This window comes from Archocentrus centrarchus, chromosome 24 (assembly GCF_007364275.1).
Source record: "Archocentrus centrarchus isolate MPI-CPG fArcCen1 chromosome 24, fArcCen1, whole genome shotgun sequence".
Lineage (NCBI taxonomy): Eukaryota > Metazoa > Chordata > Actinopteri > Cichliformes > Cichlidae > Archocentrus > Archocentrus centrarchus.
The window spans coordinates 7,484,499-7,511,677 of record NC_044369.1 but is presented as its reverse complement, the minus strand read 5'-3'; the positions used below and the strand labels follow the sequence as shown (position 1 = coordinate 7,511,677).

The following is a 27,179-nucleotide window of genomic DNA, read 5'->3' as shown; positions in this document are numbered from 1 at the left end:
TCAGCACCTTAAGTTTAAGGCAGTGTTTTGGGCGATACTCGGCAGCTGCAGCAGTGTTTGGGGTCCTGAAGGTTTAGGTGCGCAGGTCACACCAGCGTCCTCGACGTGGCCACAGTTGGTTTGCCCAACCGGAAAACTTACACTCATGGATGCTGTCTTCTGTCCCTGTGCATGCGACATCATCCATCCAGATCAAACCAGTGCCTGAACAGACACAAGAAGGAAACATTTCAAATAAGATATGTTTTAACAGAAATAATTCAGAAAGGACTGCTACAGACAGAAGAAGATTCTTATTTTCATCTGAAGTATCTTATATTTGCCTGCATGACTCTGCTGTGAGAACTTCCTGGCCTTCCTTAAGCATGCATGGAAAACTGGAGACGGGGAGAGCAACAAGATCCCCAGTGGAGAACCGAGCATCAGTGACATCAGCGATGAAATAAATTAATGCAGACAGTGCATGAAAAGGAAGAGCTGGGGTGGAGGTGGTTTGCAAAGTGAAGCAGCTATGAACAGCTTAAAAACAGTGCTCTATATAAGACTTGCCAAATGGATGTGTAGAGGTTTATCAGCCAAACCATCACCTAATGTGGGCTGACACTGAGATGAACTGATCTCCTGGGACTGCGGCTGAACTTGACTTCATGAACTGCCTGAACTAATGCTACGCTCAATTAATAATTTCTGAACTATGCAGACTCTGGTGTCTCTGCTTTTTCCTTCTCTTCTGTTATCTTTGTTTTCTGACCTGCTTTCATAAAGCAGTTCTGTTTTCCTCATACTGCTGCATTTTTGCACCACTTTCCCTCCATGTGCACATGTTAGAAATGATGCAACTGGAGCCAAAGAGCAGGAACAAATTTCATCTGCTTGTGACTTAATCACCAGCTGAAGCTTGTGAGTGCTGCACATCAGCTTTGTGTATCTGTTTGTGCTTCAAATTCTAAAAGGTTAGAAGGTCAAAAGTTTCAAAGACAAACGGCATGAATCAAATCCTTCTCATTTCCAAGAATCCTTCATATGATTTATCCAAAGAAGCATGTACTCACATTTTGTGAGGACACCCAGTATTAACAGTGCTTCCTCACAGAAATGTGTATCAGATACTTTGTATCCGGTAATAAACAGACAGTTCCAGCTGGTGAGCAGAGCATTTGGCAGTATTGTTTTACATTATAACTTTGGTTCCTGTTTGCAAACTGGAATCACTGGAGCTTTCAGGAAGTCCCACATGCCTTAGTTTTTGCAGTTTGTTGGCAGTTCTCATTTGACTGCACTCAACATGCAGATTTTGTAATAAGTAAAAGTAAAGTTTTATTTACATAGCACCTTTCAAGACAAATATCACCAAGTGCTTTCACAACCAAAATGCTAAAAATATAAAGAAAAGGTTTTAGCTTCTTTCTCAATGGGAGAGAGCTGCAGAAACGTAAGTTTCCACTGGTGAAGCGTTTCGGCCATAGTGCGCATGTGTGAGTGCCCCCGTTCCAAAAATGCATTGTTTCGTCCGTTTACAAAGAGACGGAGGCTGAAGCGTTTCAGAAATGCTCCACTCTGGAGGCGGTTTACAAAAAGTATCATTTTTCACTCTGTTCTCGTGTAAATGGGACGCCAAACGCATCAAAACGACGCAGTTTTCACTGGAAACGCTGTCGTGTAAACGGGGCCTTAGTTCTCAGTCTTGTATGCACAGCGACCAGGACCAGGACCTTAGGGACCTGATGGGGACATATGGATGTAAAAGTTCACCAATAGTTGCCGGTGATCATCCATGCAGGGGTCCAAATGTCAAAACCAGAATCTTATAGTGAACCCTGACATTAACAAGGAGCCACTGCAGCTGAAATGTGTGACGTGTGAGTACTTTGAAAACTTAAGAGGTTTTTCTGAACAACCTGCAGACATTTCAAGAGGTTTTGTTAACACAAGTGGACAATGATTTATAATAATCCAGATGCAATGAAATAAAGGCATGAATAGCAATTTACAATTCAGAACATGACACAATGGAACTCATCTTGGCAACGTTTGTGAAGTGATAAAATAAGAGTGAACCAAGATTTGGCAAAAGGTTTAAGGTGCATGAGAGGTACACTCGTCCGTAACACTCTTAATGCATGATCCAGGGATGCGAACTGTCATCTCTGCTACTCGGCTCTAAATAATAATAGTCACTGATAATCAGTCAGCAGCCTCCTTAATATCTCACTGACAACCCTGGCTGAGCTCTCACTGACGACTACTGAAACAAGTGGAGATGAAAATGACCCCCAAAAATTCCAAAATGATACAAAAATGACCACAAAGATCCATAAAACAACTAAAAGACATAAAAACAACAACAAGCAAATAAAACAGCTACGTGGAGACACAATTTGACCGTGAGGACCATAAACAAGAGGCAGAAAAAAGCAAGAGAAATGCAAAATGACCACAAGAGACAAAATGACCATAGAGATATAAAAAAGGCAAAATGAAACAAAAAAAGGATTATTTTGTGTCTCTTTCTGTTCATCTGTTCACTGACACGTAAAGATAAAAAGCACAACATTCACGTAAAATAGAAGTATAATAAAATTCATGCCAGCAGGCTCACAACAGCAAATTTGAATAAGCCCTAACCAACCTCTTACTCTTCCTTTCTCACAATGGACAAATAGGTCAGATCACTGTCAAGATCAAGACAGCTGGAGATTCAATTTTTAAATATGCATGAATAAATTACGGGAGCAGGATAATAAATCTGTGGTCACTAATTTATGTGTGACCTTGAACTAAACAGAGTGTGACAACCTTATGAAGTTGATTGTGAGCTGATGCCCTGTAGTAAATATGATAAAGTCATCACTCAGCCATAACTTAATTAGAAATGTGGGTCAGGCCTGTCAAACCAATATGGGAGCTGCACTTTGCATTAATTATCTATAATATTAGATATACTAAAATAATAATGCCAAGTCTCAGAACAGTTTAACTGAAATACACATTTTACCCTCAAGCAATTATATTTCATGCATGAATACGTCTTTTTAATGGCTCTGTTTGTGTTGATCATATTTATATTGCTTCTTTTTATCTATGACAGTTATTCTGTAATGATCTAAAGCAATTAATTATGGTTTTCTGCCACTTTGATGCAAAAGAGGTTTGGGTATCGCAGTTCTACCAGATCTTCATGCCATATTTTGATGGTTTAGAAGATGATGTGTTGCCTGTAACCGCTCCTGTGTCTGAAAGCTACCAGCTGTTCACCCACAGAGATCATTACTAATCTCAAAAATTACCCTACACAATTTTCCATTATACTCGCCAAAGCAACGGTCCAGTTTCTGTTTAAAACCATGAAAAGTTATAGAAGGAGTTAATTGACAAATTTATGGTAGGAAACATGTTTATGATTAAGGATATTGCACAAGCATGAACATAACTATACAGCTTGAGTCATTAATTACTCCACCTGGTCAGCTTTTCCAACTGCTAAGTAGTTTAAGGCCTGTAAAGATCATGGGAAGAGATTATGGGAACAGCGTAGTGTTGTTATGCCAGTTTATGTCTAATTTCTGCCGTGTACTTTATACAAAAATGTCATCTCTCAGTTATAGAGTACAGGAAAATGTGGGTCAGCCTTCTTCAGAGCTGCACTCTGCATTAATTATCTATAATGCTAAATACTGAAATAATAATGCCAAGTTTGCCAACCCTGGGGGGGTTCCCATAATGCACTGTTTCTTTTCATTCACCTTATTTACTTTGTTTATACTCCACTCTGCATTTAATCATTAATTGGTATTGATCTCTGCCTCTCTTCCACAGCACGTCTTTTTTTCTCTCCCAACCGCTCGCAGCAGATGACCCCCCCTCCCTGAGCCTGGTTCTGCTGGAGGTTTCTTCCTGTTAAAAGGGAGTTTTTCCTTCCCACTATCACCAAGTGCTGCTCATAGGGGGTCGTTTTGACTGTGGGGTTTTCTCTGTATTATTGTAGGGTCTTTACCCACAATACAAAGCGCCTTGAGGCGACTGTTTGTTGTGATTTGGCGCTATATAAATAAAACTGAATAAGTCTCAGGACGATTTAACCGAACAGCATATTCATAGTGAGCAGACCAAGGATCGAAAACCAAAAGGGTCTCATTCATTTCAGTTAAATTGCTTTATGGACTGCATACAAATTATAAACTCTGAAGCATGTTTACTCTTTAAAAATAAATCTTGGTGTCAGTAGGACTAATGTCATGACACTAAGAGGTTTAAGTGTTCCAGTCTGGAGTGTTTTTCTTAGATTTCGCTTTTAACTGGTATTAATGAGCACCGTCTCTGATTGCACACAGACATCACAAAACCACATCCGGCTTTTATTTGACTACTTTAAATGGCCTTCAATATGATCAATCAAAATAACAGATCACTCAGTTGTTTGATGTGTAAACCCAACTTTTTCTAGCTGTTTTCACAACAGTGTCAAGCTGTCCGTGTTTCCTACTTTTCTGCTGGAACAACATGAAACATTTGCATTCTATGGACATAAACAGATTGATCAGATGAACCATGCATAAATGAAACATGTCCAAACAGAGAGAGCGTCTGCCAAGCTTCTCTTCCACTTTCATTTCCCCTGATATGTTTTATGTTGTTCTGCTTTATTAAAGTTATGCTCAGAAAAAGACGACTTTTACATTTTTTCATATTTCACAGAAACACATCCTGACTACAGTCTTTAAAACAAATACAAACTGCAGAGTCAATCCAGTGTTGTTCTTGTGGAAATGACACTGACACCTGAATATATAGTTGTGGTCAGAAGTTCACATACACTCATCTTGGGCATGAATGTCCATGATATTGTTAATTTGGGCTTTTATTGATTTCTTTGAACTGTTTTTTTCCCATTGTGGAATGATTGTTCAGCATCTTTAATCTTTTTTTGGGATTTTAACTAAACCACACAGGTTCAAAAGTATACATACAGGGGTTGGACAATGTCATTCCCAAGATGAATTGACGCTGTATTAGCCGTAAAAGGAGGCCCTACACCATACTAATAAATTATTGTGGTCTAAAACCAGGTGTTTCAGTTTAAGTGTCCAACACCTGTACATATTAATGTTAATAAGCTTGTTTTATCCTTTCCAAAACCAGTTGTGATGTGTTTGAGATCATTGTCCAGCTCAAACACCCAGTTGTGTCCAAGTTTCAAATTACCAAGACCTTCATGCCCATGATGAGTATGCACACTTCTGACCACAACTGTGCATGTTTTGTGTTTGAAAGATGTACTGTTTGTCCTGAAAGTGCTGACTTGGTTGTGAGAACTGGTTTCTATCCAGTTCTGCCTATTTTATGAATTAAATAATTTTGAAAGCTTTAAACAATCACTATGGCACTATGTTCCTGGTTACTAATATCCTAGTTTATTAAATAGGAGGCTGGAAAGAATTAGGTTAAAAAAAAATGTAGGTTGTCAACTAAGAAAACTCTAAACTGTGTGCAGTTCAGTGGAAAAGGCTAAACATTGTCTACACAATACAATACAACATGTGTGCATGTAAGAGCCATTTGAAGCATTTAATCACATTCTTCAATAATCAAACCATATTTCAAATCATGATGATGACAAAAAAAAAAATCAGTTCACGCTGCACAAAAACTCCTCAGTTGCGATTCTCCTAATGCCACCAAAAATCAGACATACAGTGCAACCTTACTGACAGTGTTTGAAGGCAGCTGAACTTCACTTTATGTTCACAGTAACGGGGAAACAAGAAGAGGTCTTGGAGCAGAGTGAGCAAAATAGGACTTCTTAATAAGTTCTGAAAATATGTTATTGCAACTATCAGTTGTATTCTTCCTCATCCTGTTGGCTGTTAGGGGTGAATATTTACTGGTGCTCCAGTGTGACTGTATTCATGTGAATAACAAATATGCACCATTACACTTTTCCTAGATTGGTTACACCTTTCTGTCACAGAGAGAGAAGAATGCAGCTGATGATTGATGGTGGGTGGCTACATTAATAAAATATGAATAATTATTTCAACTCACTATTTGCCATATTCAAGCACAAATTATAAATAAAATTATTTATTGTAAATGATGTCTGTTTTTCAGCCCACCCACGGTGCCTGCACACAGTTTGCAACTAATTGCACACATACTGGACGCTTGAAGTCTCCACTGAAATCCAATAAAAATTTATTTTGGTGAATAAATCAAGTTAGATTAGTTTACATGGGGGAGACTATATTCATTTTGTTAATGATGCATATTTCTTTTAAATAGGATCAAAATGTTTAAAGGCTAATAACTGAATAATAACAGCAAAAAGATCTCTAATTCAAGCTGCATCTTCTACATTCTTGCTTCAATTCTCTGTGCACCATTACAAAGAAGCTGGCTGCAGCTTTGACATCTTGAAAGCAGCAGGAAGCATCACACAACCACATGTGTCTCTATGCAGGCGTGCACTGGCCAGAAATAAGGTATGCAAAGGGGAAAGAGCACATGAGGCTGCAGCGGTAGTTGGTCCGTTGTTGTTGTACATGATACTCCAGCTGTTCTGCTGCTGAGCCTTCTGAGGGTTTACTTTAATGGACATGAGTCTTTAAACCGTTTACTCTGGATCTCAACATCCATTTGCGGCACTGTTTGCGGGCCGATGTTTTATCTGTACATGCCAATTTTATGACACTTCACACAAACAAGAGCTGAATCACAAAAACCACTGCGTGAGAGTTCAGGGGAACACCCAAGAGAAAGATTCAGAGAAAAATAAAATCAAGACTTTTTTTTTTTTTTTTTTTGTGGAATAAGGCAAAAGAACAACGCTTTGTGCAGAAATTAATCAGTCAGGCCCAATTTTATATCCCTGGAATGATATTTGTGTTTCCTCAGTGATTATGATGTTAGACAGAATAAGTTTTAATGCTTTTGGTCAACAAATCGACAAGCCAGTCAATGTTTTCAGTTACTTAGATTTTATTTAAGAGTTTAGAGGGGACTATTATGATACGATCATATATACTATTACAGTGGTAAATGCTCATATTAAACATGGCCAAGGTTTCAAATAATAAAGTCAATTTATGTACAAATAATCTCTGAACCAGAAACTCAAGTTTCAGAGTGCTCTAAATGCTAATTTTCACATTTTTTCTACCTCTAAATGCTTTATGACATCAATACAAGCAAAGCTACTTTCATCTGCTCCCTTAATGCCAGATGCCCTTCCTGCCTCAGCCTCAAAGGAATCAAACTGGGGATCTTTTGCTTACTAGGTGAACGTATGAATCACTACACTGTGGAGCCACTGATCTCAGTAAGAGCAGACACCTGTAATATAGTCATTTCTGGCACACAGCTCTGGCTGCTGTTTGGGACTTGTGTTTGCAAGGGGCAACCAATCAGAAAAACGTTGACTTCAAAGGAGAAGAGCTAAAACATCTTGTTTCAGACCACGGATGAACTGAGGGACTTCACAAGGTTTGGCATTTATTTTCTTTTGTAAAGACGTTATTCACCATACTTTAATAATTAATCTGTTAATTATTCATATTCAATTTCTGCTTGACTTGATGTAGCACTGTTGCATCACAGTAAGAGGGTCCTATGTTTGAATCGAGGCCAGGGCACTTCTGTGCGGCTCTTGGAAGTTCTCTCCTTACTTGCATGGGTTTCCTCTGAATTAATCAAAAACAGGCTCAGTTAATTTTCCCATTAGTGCACCTGACAATAGTTCTGACTTATATCTCGCTCCAAAGTACTTATTTACAACCCCACCCCCTCACCTGTCCCAAACCTGGAAAGTAACCTGATATGTTCTTTCTGCAAATTGTTTTCACAAGACCTCATGCAGCTGGAGGAAGAAGTACATGCAGAATGTGTGCTGGTGTCTTAATTTTGGATGAAGTAGAAAACAGCACTCTGGTACCATGGAAACTAATTTTTTAACATCTGCTACAGTACCATGTGCAACAGTTTGGACACACTTTGGCCTGGTACTATATGTGTTTACTCTGATGTTCACACTAGTTCACACTACTGAATGAGCTGAGGTTTAACAGAATCATGGGAGTTGAGAAATGTTCATAGATTACTTTTGAGTTTGAATAAAATGTTTTACGTTTTTTTTTTTTTTTTTTTTTAATATTCAGGGTTTAAAATGTTCAAAGTTAAAATAAAAATTTGGAAAATACACAGGCTGTTCTTAGTTTTTGCAGAAAACAAAGTTGAGAGTTTAAATGGTGCACAGAATTTAAGCTGGATATTCAGAGATTACGCAGAAGGTCTCCAGCTCAAAACTGTTTAAAATCAAAGCTGGAAAATTGTCATGGAAACTATTGGCTTATTTATTGGAGCAGGGTTGAGGCACGGTTGAGATAACCTAACTTCTCTTAGGATTGCTAATTGGATGCATTTTTTTACAGTTGTGCCTGATTTGCTGTAGATCTGGAAAAACTCACCTGTCATTTCTGCAAATACGCACATACTGTATGTCATTTTGGGAGTGAGGAGGCAAAAGAATGGCTTTCTCATTAAGCCATTTTGTTGTGTTGTTTCTTTTCAAATCTGGGCCTGCGCTTTAAAAGCTTGAAAGCTCTTCACAGATGCTATGAGTAAGAGAAAGGCTCAAAAGAAATCAAAAAGGTGAGTGGCTCATCTGAAAATGTATGTGAAATCCAGATAGTTTAAAATTGAATCCAACCATGATGTTAGTCTGTGCTGTTTTCTTGAGGTTGTCCCCTGGAACAAAAGCATGATTTCCCTCAATTTTCCAGACTTACTGGTAACAACTCTGCCTGGACAGATGCTCTGAATGATGTAAGACTGACTGCTGAATTAAATAAAATGGAGAAAGAAACAGATGGATATGACCTCTGGGAGTCTTTCTTGACGACATCTGGCTAACACGACTTTTACCATAAAAGTTTAATATTAATCCCTACAGTATTTTAGGGTGCTCTCTGAGTAATGCCACTCAAAAGCAAAAAGCAGCAGAGTTAGTAAAAATCAGAGCAATTTCCATCAATAAATTTCACCATGGATAAAAACAATGATTGAGATGTTCCTTATTGCACACAATGATTGCTGACCTATAAGGAATGACCTAAAAACCTCAGGAAAGGCTATTACATCAGACTCAACAAGTAAATGGTTTATTCAATTTGGTTTCTAGTTATAGTTGACTGGTGCAAATGGGAACAGCCTGATTTGGTGCCAGATCCCACAGTTACTGAGTCCATGCTTTCGTGGGTCTGGCCGTAGTATGCGAGGAACCAACAAGCATAATGCCATAAGGTTTTGGTCCATTAATATATTGGCGCTTTGACTCAAAATGCTTCACAAGGTGCTTCCAGCACACACACTCACACTTACATACTGAAGGTGGCAAACCCGGAATTGTTAAAGACACTTTGACATGCAAACAAGAGAGCTGAAACCAAGAATGCAGTTAACTCACAATCTGATATTTCCTGAAAGGTGAGCATTACTTTACCACGTGACAACAATGTAACTTTGATTATAAAGCAAGAAAAGAAACAATGTGATGCGCCGATATTACAATCCACTGGGTAATAGACTCGCTAGTATACTGTGGGATACTGTGTCAGTATCATATTTTGACTTAAGTTGTTATTTTAACAAAAACGCCTTTCTTAGACAAAGGGCAAAGAAGAAATCTGAAGTGATTTCTTTTTAATCAAAGGCTGCAGCTCATGTAAAGCACCAGCTTTCAAATTTTTTTTGTGCATAAGACACACAAAAGGCAAACCAAAAATTCAAGGAACACCTGCATTCGCATCTCTCTCAGTTCCTCTTTTGATTGTATTTTAGGGTGAAGGCACTTCAGACAGCCCATTGCAGCAGCTGAACCTAGCAGTCACTCCACTAACATATACCTCGTGTCCATCTTCTTACTGGACACTTAAACTCAGTCCAACAGTTTTGATCCCTCTGGTTCAGCTCCGGCACTCTTTTGAACTGGGCCAAGTTTGAGAATGGATGTGTACGAAGGTGGTTTCACCCACGTAAGAAAGTAATGTGTTTCTTCATTTGTTAACCGTATTTCTGCCAAATGGGGCCTTCAGTGTGTTGTAGTCTCAAATTCCCACCTTCCAAAAACTGCATGGACCAGGACGATGGACTTGGTTATCATCAACAGATTTTTTGTTTGTTTGTTTGTTTGTTTTTAGGTGAAATGAGTTTGTACAAAGTAATGAAATATTAAATTAATTACGTAATTAGCTCTGTATTGCAATAGCACATGGCTGTCACAGAATCCCAAAGCAAATTTGGGCTTGTCTCACGGCACACCAGTGTGGCTTCCTACACCACACCACTGATGTAAAGGATCATCAACAAGCAAGAGCAAACTACTTCCCCAACTTTTAAATGGGCTGTGCACACAGTTTATGCTCTCTTATCATTATAAAGTAAATATACAGGTCTGGGAACAAAATCTTCTGGGAAACTGAGGGCTGATTGTGCTGCTACAACAAGGAAAGGATCTTGCTTATGTTACCTTTGCCAAGGAGGTTATATTGTGGGTTTGATTTTTCTTTTAACAGCATAACTGGAAAAAGTTAAGGATAGATTTACATGGAAATTATTTATTTTTTTAACTAGAGTTGGTCTGTGCCTACTTTTAGAAATGTGTTCAAGAATTTCTGGAACATTTCTCTTGCCATTGAGAGATTGTCAAATTGGGACATTTTTGTGTCACAGCTTCACAAACACATATCAGACTGGAAGAAGTAAAATTGGGAGACACTGTTTCAAGAAAATATCACAAACTTACAACTAAGTGGTGGCCTAACTGGTTCTATTAGTGCACAACCACACACCAATAACACAAGCCACAGCCAAGAATATGCCAATCTATCCAGTGTTGCTAATTCATGGTAATCTCTGGCTTGTTCATACCTATGTGTATTTTTCATGCCAAGGTGAGGCAAAACACAACACTGATATCATGGGCCAGTGGACCTATTACACCATTTGGCACAATACAAGGTTGAATAGACACACACACAAGCATTGAATGACCTGAATGACAGCAGGGTTAGCAGCAGCTTTAAGTTAAACACACCAATGAAATAGCAGCATTACATACCGTGTCCGAAGCGTCCAGTCTTATGGACCTCGGTTGCTCCTTGATATCCCAGCATCCTGCAGACCACATCTCCATCCTTTTTATCCCAGACGTCGTCACACACGGTTCCCCAGCGACGTTCATGGAAAACCTCCACACGCCCTTCGTGAGGACCTGACCCATTCACCAACCGTACCAAGGTCTCCTCCACTGAAAACCACACACACACACACACACACACACACACACACACACACACACACACACACACACACACACACACACACACACACACAATAACAATCTTTGTACACAGATACACAAATACATTGCCAGGGGCATTTTGTATCAACTATTGTGTTTGCAGACTGTTTTTAAGCATTCAGTCATGATTATTTATGCCAAAAATACCCTCACTCTCTTTTACTGGCATGGCTTTTGACTCATGCTGTGTAGATTATTTTCATTGTGAGTGTTTATAAGTTTAATGAAGCACTGTGAATCAAACCAATATGAAAACAAACTGAGATGAATTGGATTTTCTTGACATGCTGAAGAAGAAGAAATCTTTCCATAAACCACAGAAAAAGACTTTGAGTCAACAAAAACAATAAATAAAATTACTCTGAGAACTTTTTATGTTCTCCTGTGAACCCTCTTTTTTAAATTTAGGCTTGCATTTCTGTTTGCATATACATTTTTTTCTGTGATTGTAAAACCTATAATAGGCCAAAAATCTCACGGATGTGAAGCAAATCTTAGAAGGATTTTGAAATTCATAACTTCCTCCTTTGGAACTTCACAGTATGCATCTGTAAGTGTTTATCCAGTCAACTCATCAGAGGGCTAAAACAACCAGCTGCTTATAAATACTGAGGAAAGGTGAGTGAAAAAAGAGGGACAGAAACTGCAAGTGGACATGAGAGAATGAAGAGGTTAAAGGTGAGAGGAGGAGGTGAATGAATATATGAAGAAATAAAGGATACATAATGGGAAAAGAAATGGAAATAGAAAAAGCTCATTTTAGCTACATATTTATTTATTAGTAGCTTAACGTGATTCACTGTTTAAAATAATCAATAAATATATTAAAATAGACACCCCTTCAGTTCATCCTGGGTCTGAAACAAGCTATTTTAGGACAAACATAAGGTTTGAACAAGGTTGGAACAAGTGCTATGTTTGAAAACCCATCAACCTGTCAGTAGTAAGAGAAAGATGGCTGCTCTCTCAAATATCATCATCAAGTAAAATCAAGTGGTGATGGATGTTTTGGAGACTCCAAAAGCAAGTTAATGCCCAAAGAGTCCAGTGTTAAAATGCCTTTCCAGTGTAGTCAAAACAACATATAGCATGGTACGAAAAACAGTTCATCTTCGGATAACGGTGAGGCTTAAAGTTAGGCCGGGCAGTTTGACTGAGGGGTAAGCCAGCACTGGGAGCTGTAGCCAGCTGCTGTCTCGTTTTGATGCAAAATCCTCTAATATTTTATTAGTGTTTACCTAACACTAACTAGCAGATATCTGCGCTTACACCCACCCCTCTGGTCCACACATGGTCATTTCTGACCCCCCCCCCCCGAAAAAAAAAAAAAAACCCCAGAGAGAATCCTGTAGTATTAATAGAAATCTAAAGGCTCAGATAAGCTGTAGTGGAGGCTATCACAGGATAACATTTTAGGATCAACATGTTTGAGTGAGTTTAGTCTTTAATGATGTAAACCTCTAGAAAGGTATGAAACCTTCTACGGTACTTGGGGCGCCCCATTTTCATGGATTCAGCGTTGGAAGGCCTTGCTCATGGCTCTGCAGTTTATCGGGTATTCCTGAAAGCATGCGGCAGCTGTTCTCGTATAATTGTTTTGATTTATCATCTTTCAGAGGGCAGAGAGGAAACGAGAAGGAGAGGTAAACACACACTCACAGCTACAGTGTCCTGGACTGCTCATCACTGTTAAAGCAAAGTGCCGCAGAGCAAAGCCAGACACATTATCTAGACAGGATATTAGTCTCATTGGACCATCATAAATTTTAACTGTGTACCATTTAACTCTCATTACAGTCAAGTACTTTGTATTCACTAGCCCATCATAATTTAATATCTACTGTATTATTATGCTGTCATATCTGCTGCACTTATTTGTATCATATTATTTCCTGAACACCAGCAAATTAAAATCAGAAAATAGATATTAGTTCAACCTCCTGGTGCTTTTTTTTTTTTTAAGCAACTTTGAAAAAAAAAAAAGTTGCACTTAGAGCACCACATCTTCAGTTTTGAGCAAGTATTCAAATGACTTGAAACAGATGTCTGTGTGTTCACGGATCAAACACACAGGATCAGTTTTTGTCATTGCCATGAAGACAAAAAAGTATCACACTGATTAATACTCCTTGTGATTACTCAATATTTCTCTAAACAGCACAGTTTACCTATATATTCTTAAACAAACATCTTCTTCAAAAAAATCTCCTCCAGCCACAGAAGCAACAGACACCCACCATACAACCTGCAAAATATTACATTTCTATACCTAGTTTGGATACTCTTAGATCCTTTAAATCAAAACTTTAGCATTCAGAAAGAGTTTTTTCATTTGCTCGTACCAAGATCAGCCAATGGAATTTGTGGAATGTGTCATTTTCTTTGAATAACTAGATGTTAATTAAGCAAGGTTGAAAGGATGTTTAGATGGATTTCTGTGTCCACAGTTATAATGATGACGGCAACAGAAATGACAACACTGTGCAGCTTCTTCTGACTGTTAATCCACATAGAAATGTTAACAGGATGAAAGGATTAACAGTAAGGGCACTTTCACCTGGATAGGTTGGTCAGTCTGTTGTGGGGCCAACACAGAATTTATGCATGTGCGCTAATTACACTCTAAAATGCTGCATCATTTTCATTTTTGTGTGCATGTTTTAATAAACCTGAGATATGAAAAATCACCCTCTTACATCCCTTTCTCATGGTCCATCTGTTTCAGCTCTTTATTGGTTTCTTTCCTATAAAGAGCTCGAGAATCCCCACGGAGAAAATGAGAGACTGGAGAGAAGATAAAGAAGAGGAAACGCTCTGGAGGCAGCACATGTAGACTAATCAGAGCCATACAACCAAACTTCATAGGGATTTATGTTTCAGTCTATGAAAAGCTGGACAGCTGAACTCCACTGAATTACATTATGTATGCGCTTTATGTTACAGAAAACTTGGTAAAACTCAGGCAATGCATACATTCAGTTAATAACACTGCAAGATTTTGGACAGAAGACTATTTAGGTGGTTTTGCTTATCTACTAGTAATACTATCCTTTCAACTAAAACTGGGCTTTAAGATGTGGTCATATTTTGTAGCAGTACAGTACATGTAGGTCCATAGTAAGAGCTATGTTCAGGTGATTCAAAGTAGGTAATAGGCCTAGTCTTTTTAAAACCAAGAACACTAGAGGAAAAAGTTCCAAAACTGAATACACAAATGTCAAAAAGGCAGCACTGAGACTAAACCTTGGGAGAAAGTTGCTTAATCTCACGTTTACCAGTTAATTCCAATCATGCAGACAAACATGCAAATAATTTAGCTTAGTGACTTTCACTGGAGTCAGTGCTCCAATATTCAAAAGCTTGGAATAATTTGTTTTAACACCACAAACCTATAGGTACAACATTTTAAATTATAACTGGATCAAAAAAAAAATATGGATTAAAATATAATTAAATATAAGGTGATAATTAACACATGTGGCTAGCTAGCCCATTTACAGTTATAAGACTAATATTATTTTAACTGAAAAATAATGTGCTTTATATTTTTTTGAAGGCCCTGTTAAAACTTAAACATTGAATCTGATCCCAGATTCTACTTTTAGTTTAATAATAGAGTTCTGTGCTACTCTTTATTGGATTTGGAAACAGGCATTCAACAGCCCTGACCATGTCCTCCCTGACAGAGCATTACATTGGCTGAAAACATCTGTCTAATCCTTGTTTCACTTGTAAAAGTTGCAACATGCAAACAATAGGTTAGAGGATAACATCTAATATCTGTTGCTTGTGTGCTTTGGTATAAACTATTTTGTTTTACTCTTGCTTTAAAATGAATCAGCCAGACGTTATGCTAGCTTGTTGAGGGTTAGCTCAATTAGCCAGTTGGCTGTAGCTAATAAACAAACATATGCCAGATATAGTTATCAAAATGATAAAGTTAATGGTTGCAGGCGAGAAATGAGAAGCTGACACTGAAGACACACTGTTAAAACATTTGGACTTTGAGCAGTATGAGAACAGAAAGCTTGACAGGTTTAGCCAAAGTAACTAAGGGCAATACATTGTTTGGTGAAATTTAATGTCAAAAGTGGGCTTGGTTAAATGTAATAAAATGTCAACATTTCATAACCGCTAATTGTATTTTGGATCAGAATATGTGAAAAAAATGTAGGTATTGCTGGAAAACAGTCCTCTGAAATACGTTTCCCTTTAGTTTATGTCACTAATGACTTTTTCAGAATGTTAAAGTGTGATGACACACATGCTCACAGTAAGAAAAGTCAGCAATCAAAATAAGTAATTAAGTAAAAATTCAATACCCTGGTTTTTAATGTATCCTGTCTCTACAGCCTGACAGCTCATGTACACCTTGGAAAGCCAACAAAGTGATTCATCATAAAACAGAGGCGATCTAATTTGGACATAAATCATGTACTGCTTCTGTAAAAGTAAGGAAATTAACATGAGCTTTGAGAGATATAATGACTCTTTTTGTTCAACACAAACTAGTCAAGGGAGCTTCAACTACTGGGGGCCTTCCAGGTGGTTGAAGCCTCACAGGCCAGAGAAGCTGCTGCGACCACAACATGAAGGCCAGAACATGGAGTGATGGAGTATTACTAATGTTTTTCTGGCAGGCAGGAGAGTCTGTACTGGACTGGAGTACATGGCTTCAGGACAGCAGCTAACCAGATCCATCTGTTCATAACATCTTCTTTCAGCTTCTCCCTTTAGGGGTTTCCACAGATAATCAACTGGCTCCATCTCACCCTATCCTCTGTCACACTAACCTCGAAACATGCATCTTCTCTGTGATCTTTCTCTTTTCCTCCTGCCTGGCAGCTCCACATTCAGCATTCTTTGCTAAATATATCCACTATCATTCCTCAGCACATGTCCAAACTATCTCAACCTCGTTTCTCTAACTTTGCCTCTTTGCTTTTTGTAAATCTTCGCTTTCACTCCTGTCACAAATCACCCGACACTCATCTCCACCTGCTCTGCCCTGCCTTCACTCTTCTTCACCTTTTTTGTGCACTGCCCATTGCTTTGAATGGTTGAACCCAGATATTTAAATTCATCCACCTTCCCTTACCTCTGCTCCTTGCATCTTCACAATTACACCTGCCTCCCTCTCATTTACACACATGTATTCTGTCCTGCTTCCACTGACTTTCATTCCTCTTTTTATCCTAAAGACCTCATCAGCTTTATCCCTCTGTAGTTACTGCAGCTCTGCACATCACCATTGTTCTTCAAAATTGGCATCAGTACACTCCTTCTCCATTCCTCAGGCATCTCACGCTCCAAGACTGTGTTAAACAATCTGGTTAAAAAAAAGTCTGCTGTCCACTCTCCTAGACATCTCCATATCTCCACAGGTATGTCATCTGGATCAAGTGCCTTTCCACTCTTCATCCTCACTTCCTCCTTACTAATTCTCTGCACTTCCTAATTCACTAACTGCCCTCCGTCTGTCCTCCTCTCTCTCTCTCACATTTTCCTCTTTCATGAGCACCTCAAAGTACTCCTTTCACCTTCTCAGACACTCTCTTTACTCGTTAGTGCAAATGCATTGCTATCCTTAATCACCTGCTGCACATCTTTTCCAGCTTGATCTCTCTACCAGCACTTGCAACATCATACCTAACATCTCCTCATTACCTCTGTTCCCTTCACCTACATGTCCACTGAAGTCTACTCCAATCACCATTTCCTCCCCCCAGGGACACAGTCCTGCTTCATAAAAATGACTCCAGAATTCCTCTCTTCTAACTGACATCCAACTTGTCAAATTCCCCACCGAACATGCCTTCCTCTCCCCTTCCTTTGTCTTTCAGCCAACAGTAGCACAGTTTTCACTGGTATCCTGTTGGCCAGAAGCACCGGAGGCAGTCATTCTTAATCTGGGCCCTGACTGTTCTGATATGGAAATCACATTGCCGATGATCTGCATGTTTGATTTGGTAAGGATTTTACACCGGGAGTCCTTCCCGATACAACCCTCCCCATTTATCTGTGTTTGGGACTGAAACTCTGTTCATTACACTTTCTTTCAAAAGTCAGATGTTACTGTCTTTAACATTCTTTGCTCTTCTCATTTCTTCTTTTTTGCTTTTTTTTTTGTTGATTTTGATGTTTTAAAATTATACTCTGGTATCTTATATATCAAACATCTTTTTGAAAACAGGGTGAAAGAGCAATTCTGGCTCTGTTCTACAAAAATCCACGTCCTCTAAAAGCCATTAATGAATGTATTTAATAGACTGTAAAGGGTTCACACTGCATCTGATTTTGAATAAATTGCAGAATAAGTCAAACAAATCTTTAAAATGAGCATTTCTATGTTTGCGTAACACTATGTAAAAGAAACAACAAATAATTAAACAACACTGTGATGGATCTGACTTTTTCCTTTTCTGGTAGTCTATAATTGGATTTAGCAAATACAAAAAAAAAAAAAAATCAACCTAAAATAAAAAAAAAAGGAGAGAAATGTGTAGAACAGAAATATATATATTCTGATAAATGATTTTGTCATTTTTGATCTTGGAAGCAGACACTGAGAAGGAATGAAAACTTTCCTTCATCTGGATTTTCACATTAAAAGAATTACATGATTTTTCATGATCTTAAGTCCCAAGGTGAAAACAGATTTCTCATGTGTGTCAGAAATCATTAATGTCTGGTTGAATGTAGCTGCTGATGTGCATGGTAAAAACAACCTCTCAACGCTGGAGTGCTGTCAAACTGCCAGATTGTATGTCTGCTATACTGTGTCAGCTCAAGAAAAGAATTACACGAATGTTGGCAATGACCTCAACATGAATGGAACATTTTCTTATATGTTACATGGCCCTGGGAAAACATCCCAGAGGAGTTATAATAGGCAAATGGTTGGACTTTAGCCTCTGCCAGTGTTTGACATTTTCACTGCCTCTATCCTGAAAATCAAATCAAGTGAGACATTTCAATTTATGATAATTAGTTTGTACATATAGTGATGTACATATTAGTGGAATATAGTCTACATTCTTCTATCTTTTAATTAGTCTCTGCACTGTATATTTTGTAATTTTGTAATATTGTGCTATAGTTATAGCTCTAATATCTCTGTATATTTGCAATTTGTATACTTGTATATTGTCTTATAGTTTTTATACTTATTTGTTTTTTTTTTCTGTAAGCACGAAGTACCGCAGCAATTTCCTAATGCTGTGAACCTGTTCACACATATGGCAATAAAAACCTTCTGATTCTGATTCTGATTCTGATTCAGACAAATTTGAATTCACAGTATTGTAAAAGTTTGTTTTGTTGCTGGAAGTGTGCCATTGTTGAGCTTACTACCCACAATACAGAGGAGGCAGGAGAACCACTCATTAGCTCATTAAAGTTCCAATTGTTTGAGAGTATCAGGAACAGCTGTACACGCACATCTTGTCCGCTATCAGTTCTAAGTACGTGTATAAAGTTTATTTATAAAATACTTTTCACAGAAAATCAAACCCTGCCTCACACTAACCAGCAGTGTATTGAACATTTTTAAAAATATTTAGATAAAAAAATATTAAAATAAAAAATATAAATAAAGTATGAAAATATTTAGTGTGAGCAGTGAAATGATTTGCTCCACCACCAACCCTTACAACCTCTAAATGTGGAGATTTTCAACCTGTAAAAATGAAAAACAATAATTTTGTGTATTTGGACATGAATCACTATGTGTGAGATGGACATAAAGAACAACTACCAACTACCAGCTGATCACAAAAATATAAATCATAGAGACAAAAAAAATCAATAAATTTGAGCTATGGTGTGAGTGGTGCATTCAGGGTTTTAAAGAAAAGTATGTTTTTTTACAGCCTTTTGATGAAGAGGAAATTAAACCCAGATGTTTGTGAATTTGCAAGAACCCACTGGCATTTTTTGGGTAAAGTTTGGCATTTTTACATGTGGCCTAATTAACCCAGTAATTAACCCAATTTATCCAGGAGATCGTTATGTAACGTCTTTATGTCATTAATGCTAATTAAATGTAGCCAATCAACCAAGAAAGAAAGAAATTAAAGCCAAATGGGCAAAATAACAGACAAGACAGTGTGTGTGTGTGTGTGTGTGTGTGTGTGTGTGTGTGTGTGTGTGTGTGTGTGTGTGTGTGTTTTAGCACATGTGCTGGCATAAAGAGTGAGCAGTGCAGCCAACTTTCAGCAGTAGGCTTTGGATAAACTGCAGTTGCATTTACAAATAATATACAAACAACATTAGTGCAAGTCTAAATTGATGTGTTTATTATTTTTCTAACTTTTGTTCTTTTCCTTTTCCCTTGTTTTTCCTTCAGGTTTGTTTCTCTAGTTTTGTCCAGATACAGCTGAAAATAAATCTTATCTGTCACAGATTACAGATAAGAGTTTGCTGGAAATATCTACAATCTGGGCTCCATTTGTTCTCTTTTATGCAGAAATAATCATCATGTTTTGTGGAACCAAAGCACTTGATTCTTTCAGTGACACAATATCCTGTACAGCAGGTTTATTTTATGGTAACACCCAATACGTGCGGACGAACTCTCATTTTTCCCACTAATTCTTCTCAAATTTTTGCTTCTTCTGGAAAGTAATTATACAGGTATGAAATGTTTACCTTGAAGCGTAAAACAATCCACGTCAGGCGTCCAAAGTTTGTGACAGAAATACAAATGATGTTATGATTTAAAAGTTCTAACAGCCAGCAGCATGTGGACTCAGCCTGCCTTTTCTTCTCCGAAAATTTAAACGTCCGTGTCTTGTAAATGACGTGAGGAAAGAACTGATCTTTGACAGCTCTGAAATGGGCAGAAACAGCATTCATGTGGTTGAGGGATCAGGACGATTTGACGTGAACACCACCCCATCACTCAGCACATGCAGAACAGCCATGATGATGCAACAAAGAAAGAATAATATAAGCAGGGGACCAAAAAAATTTATGACTTTTTCATTCTACCTGACTCGTGGTTTTCTGCCGGGTTTGAGGTTACCGCCACAGGACCTGTACTTCTTTTCAAATCCTTTGATGTACACTGTGAGATTACATTAAAAACTAAAGCAGAGATTTGAAACCACCTTCAGCTCTCTGTGCATGACATCACATGAAACCCATAAAGTTATCAGCTCATAATTTATTATTGGCTTTGAATCATATGCACCGATACATGTGAGGTGCTCAACTAATATTTTCATTCCCGTGACTGTGAAAGACACACAAGATTTGACTTAAATATATTTAAACATTCAAAGTACAATCTTACAAAAATAAATAATTAAGCATTTATACTTTTTTTTGTTTTTATTTTATTTTTTAGGATCTCTTCTTGAACCAACATACTTTGATTAAAATCACTTAACGATCTCCGCATATATAGCCAACCCTGTTCTCATAAGCAGAGCAGATAACCACAGGAATACAGTGCTGCTGGTTTTTGTATAAATATATCATCAGCTAAAAAAAAAAAAGTAAAATAATATTTTATTATATTGGGTGGTATACTGGACTGAATTAGAGTTAAGAGAAAAGATTTCCAGCTGTAAGAGTTCCAAAATATGAGCATATTTTCACCCTTTAAAAATTGTACCAGGTCATTTTTTTCCTGAAAAAGTTTTGCTATTCTCCCACTGTGTGTTGAACGGTTATACGCGAAGGAGCCATGTGATGTGATGATATTGATGATGTGGATCTGGGGCTACAACATTTAACTAATTTTAAATGTTCTTCTATCATCTGTCATCACAAAAACAGCACTCCATGTTGGTAGAAGCGGCAAAGGTGCCAAATCAAACTTCAGATACCCCAAAAGGTTAAAAATGGGATCGAATCGGCTCAGTACACTTTGGTCCTGCTAAACTAATCTGGATCCAGGTATCCTTCAGGATCCATGGTGAGGGAATTTTCAACCTTGGTTGAGGTTCACAGCTTCATGCTTGTTGATTTTTGTGTCTGAGAGCGGGGTTAAATTACAATTGACCAAAGCAATAACAGGAATATAAATCACAGAAAGCAAGCTTTTTTTTTCCCCCACACTGCGCCTAATTTAAAAAACAAAGAGACGCTTAGCTGGATCAGATGATGGAAAAAAAATCTCACTGGAATTTAAGCTGCAGTTTGTTATGGCACTAATTAGCGGGTAGATTACTGTTACATCTAATAGTCTGTCTCCAGTGAAGTCTATAAAACACTTAATTTGACTGTTGAATCTTTGCAGACTGTGTTCCCAGTTCCTTTTTTACTGATTGTGTAGTCGTTTATCTGCATGCATGTGTGGTCATCTCATAAGCTTGAAGCTGCAATTTCTGCTGCCAATAACACATTAATGAAATTTACTGAACCAAAAAGAGAGACTTGGCAATACATGAAGGGAGTTATTATTTTGGGGCCAAATAAAACCTTCCCAGTTCTGCAATATTATATATATTGCAGAACTATATATATATATATATATATATATATATATATATATATATATATATATATATATATATATATATATATATATATATATATATATATATTATTGTAAAACTGGTATAATCATGCTTAAAAATATGCATTGTAAAACTCTAAAAGTCAGGTTAACACAAGTCTGTATGGATCAGTTGTTAGCATTTATATGAGCTGAGTTGGTACAAAAAAGGCAGAATGATTTCATAAGATATTAGCTAAAGATATTGTGGACCGGACACGACCATAATTTTCTTATGGTTCTATTAATTCAGTTCACAGGTCTCACCTGCTCTGTCTCCTCGCTCTCCCCGGTCACCCTTCTCTCCCTTGAAACCTCTTTCTCCTCGGTCACCTGAGGACAAAAGAGCACATGACATCAGAAAAACTGATAATGATGATAATCATTATTTGAAAGAGTTTTGTGTCACAGGACAGGAATAAGCATGGTGTACAGAGAAATCTGGAAAAGTAAGTGGTACTAAAAAGAAATATTTGGAGGAGCATTTTGAAGCTAACTAGAGATCAGTAATATGATTGGGTATGAGAAGAGCATCTTAGAGAGGCAGAGTTTCCCCAAAACTGTGTCTGCAAATTGTGGAACGAGAATGATGTTCCTCAGGCTAAAATTTCAAAGACCTTGATTACATCATCATCTACAGTTTTCATTATTAAAAGATTCAGAGAATCTGGAGAAATCTCCGCGTGCGAAGGATAAGTCTGAAAAATCCGATCATTGATTCCTCAAAACCAAGCACGATTCGGTCATGAAAAAAAATCACTGCATGCTCTCAGGAACTCTTCCAGAAATCATTGTGAACACAGTTTGCTGTGTCATGCCTTCATAGTAGAAGAATCGGGGTGCTGAGCTGGCCTGCCTGCAGTCCACATCTCTCTTCCACATCATGAAACCAAAAATATAACAAAGAAGATCTGGGACTGTTGAGCAGCTAGAATCCTATATCAGACAAGAACAGGAAAACATTCCCAAAAGTCCAGCAACTGGTTTTCCCAGTTTCCAGACAATTACAGATTGTAGTATGTTCAATTGTGAGTAAAATGTGGATTTGTGAAAGTTGCAAATCATTACATTCTGTTTTTATTGACATCTTACCCAGCATTTACTCAGTTCTTTGGAATCGGGGTTGTAAATCCAGTCAGTGTACTATTCTCAGAGGTGGCAAAAGTACTGACATTCTGTACTTAAGTAGAAGTACAAGTACTTATGTTAAAAAATACTTTGGTAAAAGTCGAAGTACTGGTTCAACTTCTTTACTTAAGTAAAAGTAAAAAAGTACAGGCTCTGAAATTTACTCAAAGTAAGAAAGTAAAAGTAGCTCTTTGGAGGACGTTTCTACCTGCTATTTTTGTGTAAAGCTAACTGAACCTTATTATATATTATTGTAATAATATAAAATAATACATGAGAACACAAACGTTATTCCATCTAAATTTTAATCCTAATGAATGTACTCAGCTTGAATCACAAACTGTGAAAGGGAATTTAAACACAGCTCTGTTCTCTGTGTCCTCCATAGTAGAGGGTGACTGTGTCTCCACCTAAACACCAACATGAGGATACTCAGGGGTTACAGTGGGATTCAGAAGGTGGAGGAACCCTAAGATCAGCTGTAGTGGCTCTGCATGGGGAGAAGAACCACAACTTTCTATTGTAGCTCCAGTAAATGATGTTGGTGTGCAGGCTGTGATCAGCTGACCTGCTGCTGCTGCTCTGAGGTTTACTGCTCTGTGTGGATGAACTGAACTCACAAAGATGTAACCCAGTATTTCACAGCTATCTGAGCTGATCTCCATCCCCTACACTGACAGGATACAGGCTGCATAAATGTTGGATTCAGTGAATGAATCTCAGCATCAGCAGCTTTGATTCAAACTCATCTCTGCTGCACTGATGTAACCTGTAACTCTGACCATGAACACAAACACTGTGCTCCAGTCCAACACAGAGCTTTACTGTAAATACAGTACAACAAGATAACCTGTTTATTACGTACTAAACTGCAGTATTTTCATACAATCTTTGAATAACACAAAGTCAGCATACTTCAGTTTGTTTTCCAGTCCTTACCTTTAATTCTAACCTCTCTTCGTCCTCTCCTGTCCTCTTTCTCCATCTCTGAGTGAACTTCTCTCTCTTTGCTCTCCCTGAAATACAGCAGCTCTTCTTTTAGCTCGCAGACACACTGTGTGACAAACTGCACACACTTTGTGTGTTTGCTGATATTTGTTGAGCATTTAAAAACGTTGCATTTACCTGCCACACGTTACTCCCTTCATGCTCTCTCCTCTTCAGTAGCGCTAGCTAAGCTGTTTATGTGCCGCGAGCATAACTTACGGACTCGGTCCGGCCCGCTGTAACCCCTGATTATAGCGCTATAAATGAGACATTAATTATATGGGTTTGTGTATTTAATCCCTTTGTACCTGATAAGCCCCGGTGATGGAGGATACGCCAGTACGATTGTCTCTTATGTGTTAATATTCCTCCGGCTCAGATCGCTTGATGACTGACGGCGAACTGACCGAAAACGCAAACTTCTCCCTGACGTGTTAAAAAGTAACGAGTCTGTTTTGAAAATGTAAGAAGTAGAAAGTACCGATACTTGTGTAAAAATGTAGGGAGTAAAAGTAAAAAGTACTCAGAAAAATAAATACTCAAGTAAAGTACAGATACCTAAAAAATCTACTTAAGTACAGTAACGAAGTATTTGTACTTCGTTACTTCCCACCTCTGACTATTCTAAATGTATCATTGTGAACATAAAATGTGTTACTAAAGTTAAAAATTTTAGTTCAGTGATCTTCAGCTAGACTGAAGCAAAATAACAGAAACAGAAATTAAGATGACCTATTTAACTGGAACATGTGAAAAATCTTACTAAAATCAAACCTTTAGCTTTTAGTGTAAAAGGAAAGAGATTTGTCTGTATCATAACATCCAATAAAATCCAGTTTAAAGCTAAAAGGGGAGCAAGCTATGCATGAACTGAATGCAACCAAGCTTGAGTAATCCCCAGTGCCAACCACAATGTAGCACAAAATGGGGCAGAAATGAGGTGAAAAAACAAACAGGACCATGAGCCAGACCCCTCAGAGATGAGAGCAATTCAACCACTGAGAGGTTTTTAAATATTGAAACCTTTTCTTTGCCTCACAACCATACTGTATCTCCTCCTCTGTGTATTTTAGCCAATCCCTCTTAAATTGTCAAACCTGCAAAAGACTTTTTAAACATGAATCCTAAAGGTTATGATGTCTGTGTGATTATTAATGCAGAAGAGCTAAAAAACAGAAAGTAGAGGCATTGAAAATTAGCTTTTTAAAGGTAATTTACTGGGGTATTACAACATAGATGTTAGTATGATGGAAAAGTTAATGGGATGCAAAACCACTACATCAGTAAAAATCTTTGAATTTGTGGTCTTTGTAAAATTTCAGTACATTTACGCACGACACCTCGCTCCAGTCAGCAGCTTGGCTACAACTACTTCTCATTTGTTTTCATTTCAAAATATAATTTCACTCCAAATTCCCATGAATTAGACATCCAAAGCTGGAGAGCGTTTCTGTTTTAGTGCCAGCTGCTAACTCGGAGCTGTGAGGGTTTAAAACCACAAGTCTGTTATTGTCATGAAGCCATGAGAGGATCAGCTTTTAGTGGGCACTTATCCCACCTTTAATTTGACCACAGTGTAGGTGCAAGCTGTGGTGGTCCTCAGCCACATGTGTTACTGCCTGTGAGTCTTGAAGAAGGGCACCTAACGCGTTACACACCCTGCGCGTGACGTCCTCAGCTGTCAGTGTCACCTCTGTTCTGACCACATCCTTAACAACTAAATAACAGTGCAGGGAAAACCCAAACACAGTGGTGGGCTACTGCTGAGCCACAAAAGACAACAGATGCATCTGATTTAAACCCTAACTGAGTAATTTTGTATACTGGTGGTCCTGAAAGGCAGGAAAGGCTAAGAGGAGGAGAATTTTTTTGTACAGTAATTTGAAGCCTTAGTAAAAATATTTATGGGAACCATCAAAATAAACTATCATAACTTTTTTGGGCCAACAGCAGGTCAATTCTTAATCTATATTTTGGTTTATGAGTAAATACCTTTAATAATAATAATAATGATTAAAAAAAAACAAGCCTCAGGTATATTTACTATCTTGTGGTAATTAGGAAATATATGGATGCCAATGTGCTAAACTAAGACGGTGGAGTGTCACACCTATACTATATATTCTGAACATCAGCATATTCATTATCACTGCATGTCAAAGTTATAATGTAGCTAACATGGCTATAGACATTTAATATTGTTTAATATTGTTCAAGGAGACCTATAATGCTTTACCTTATTTTTTGTCACAATTTTAAAATGTTGGATGTTCATATCAAACCTGAAAAGTCTTCACAAGTTCCCAAGCCTGGTTGCAACAACTGACTTGCAGTTACGTTGCAGTTTAATGGTGTATTTGAATTATGTGGCATTACCCTCCTGCTATAATGTGGAACAGTCCCAGCAAGCACGGCTAAAACCCTGAAATAATCTTGTGTATTTCAGGTGGTTGAACGGGTTGTCTACCAATCCAAAGGCCAGTGGATCAATAGCAGACTTCTCCAGTCTGCGTCCCAAAGTATCGTCGAGACAATGAACCTCGAGTCGCCCCTGTATGTGTGAATGTTAGAAAAGTGCTTAGACATTGATAAAAGTGCTCCATAAATGTGTGTGCGATTGGAACACTTGTAATAGAAAGTGGTTTAAGTACTCAACTGAGTAGAAAAATATTATACAAGTACTGGTCCATTTACCGTTTACTGTCAAAACTGGTTGTGGAACAACTGCAAAAACGAAACCACTGGCATTTCCAGTGTTTTTCTTGGCTCTGTAAATTCAAATTCAGTCCAACTATAAACCTGAAAAAAAAATAAAAACCTATGATTGTCCCTTTTTTTTTTTTTTTTTAATATCTCTTTTAAGTTTTTTGGCTCAGCAGATTGTAAATAAACTGTGCTTGCCAGTCTCAGCATTCTAAACAGTCTAATTTACAGAGACAAAAAGCTGTAGTTTTCCATGAAAAAACTCTGATTAATCAAGGTATAACAGTACAAGATCAGAGGGACAAAACCAGCTTATTAACAAACATAAAAATCTAAAGACCCAAACGGTTTTCCTCAAGGGTTTGTGGAAACCAAAGTAGAGCTGAAATAAGTCATTCTTTAAGGGCCACATGAATGCTAAAACTGCCTTCTGACTGCTTTATGTGGTAAACAGGGAATCGTTTGCTAACACATTAGCAGTAACCACTTTATGATGTCACAGCA

At 37.8% G+C, this 27,179-nt stretch overlaps 1 protein-coding gene across 1 annotated transcript in view; it reads right to left on the bottom strand.

The window, feature by feature from the left end:
• LOC115774609 (scavenger receptor class A member 5-like) overlaps nucleotides 1–27,179 on the bottom strand; it is a 98,172-nt gene continuing 70,993 nt past the window's right edge. Inside the window, 4 exon segments of the mRNA XM_030721965.1 lie at nucleotides 1–124; nucleotides 126–204; nucleotides 11,111–11,299; nucleotides 22,125–22,190. Coding sequence (XP_030577825.1) covers nucleotides 1–124; nucleotides 126–204; nucleotides 11,111–11,299; nucleotides 22,125–22,190 — 458 coding nt within the window.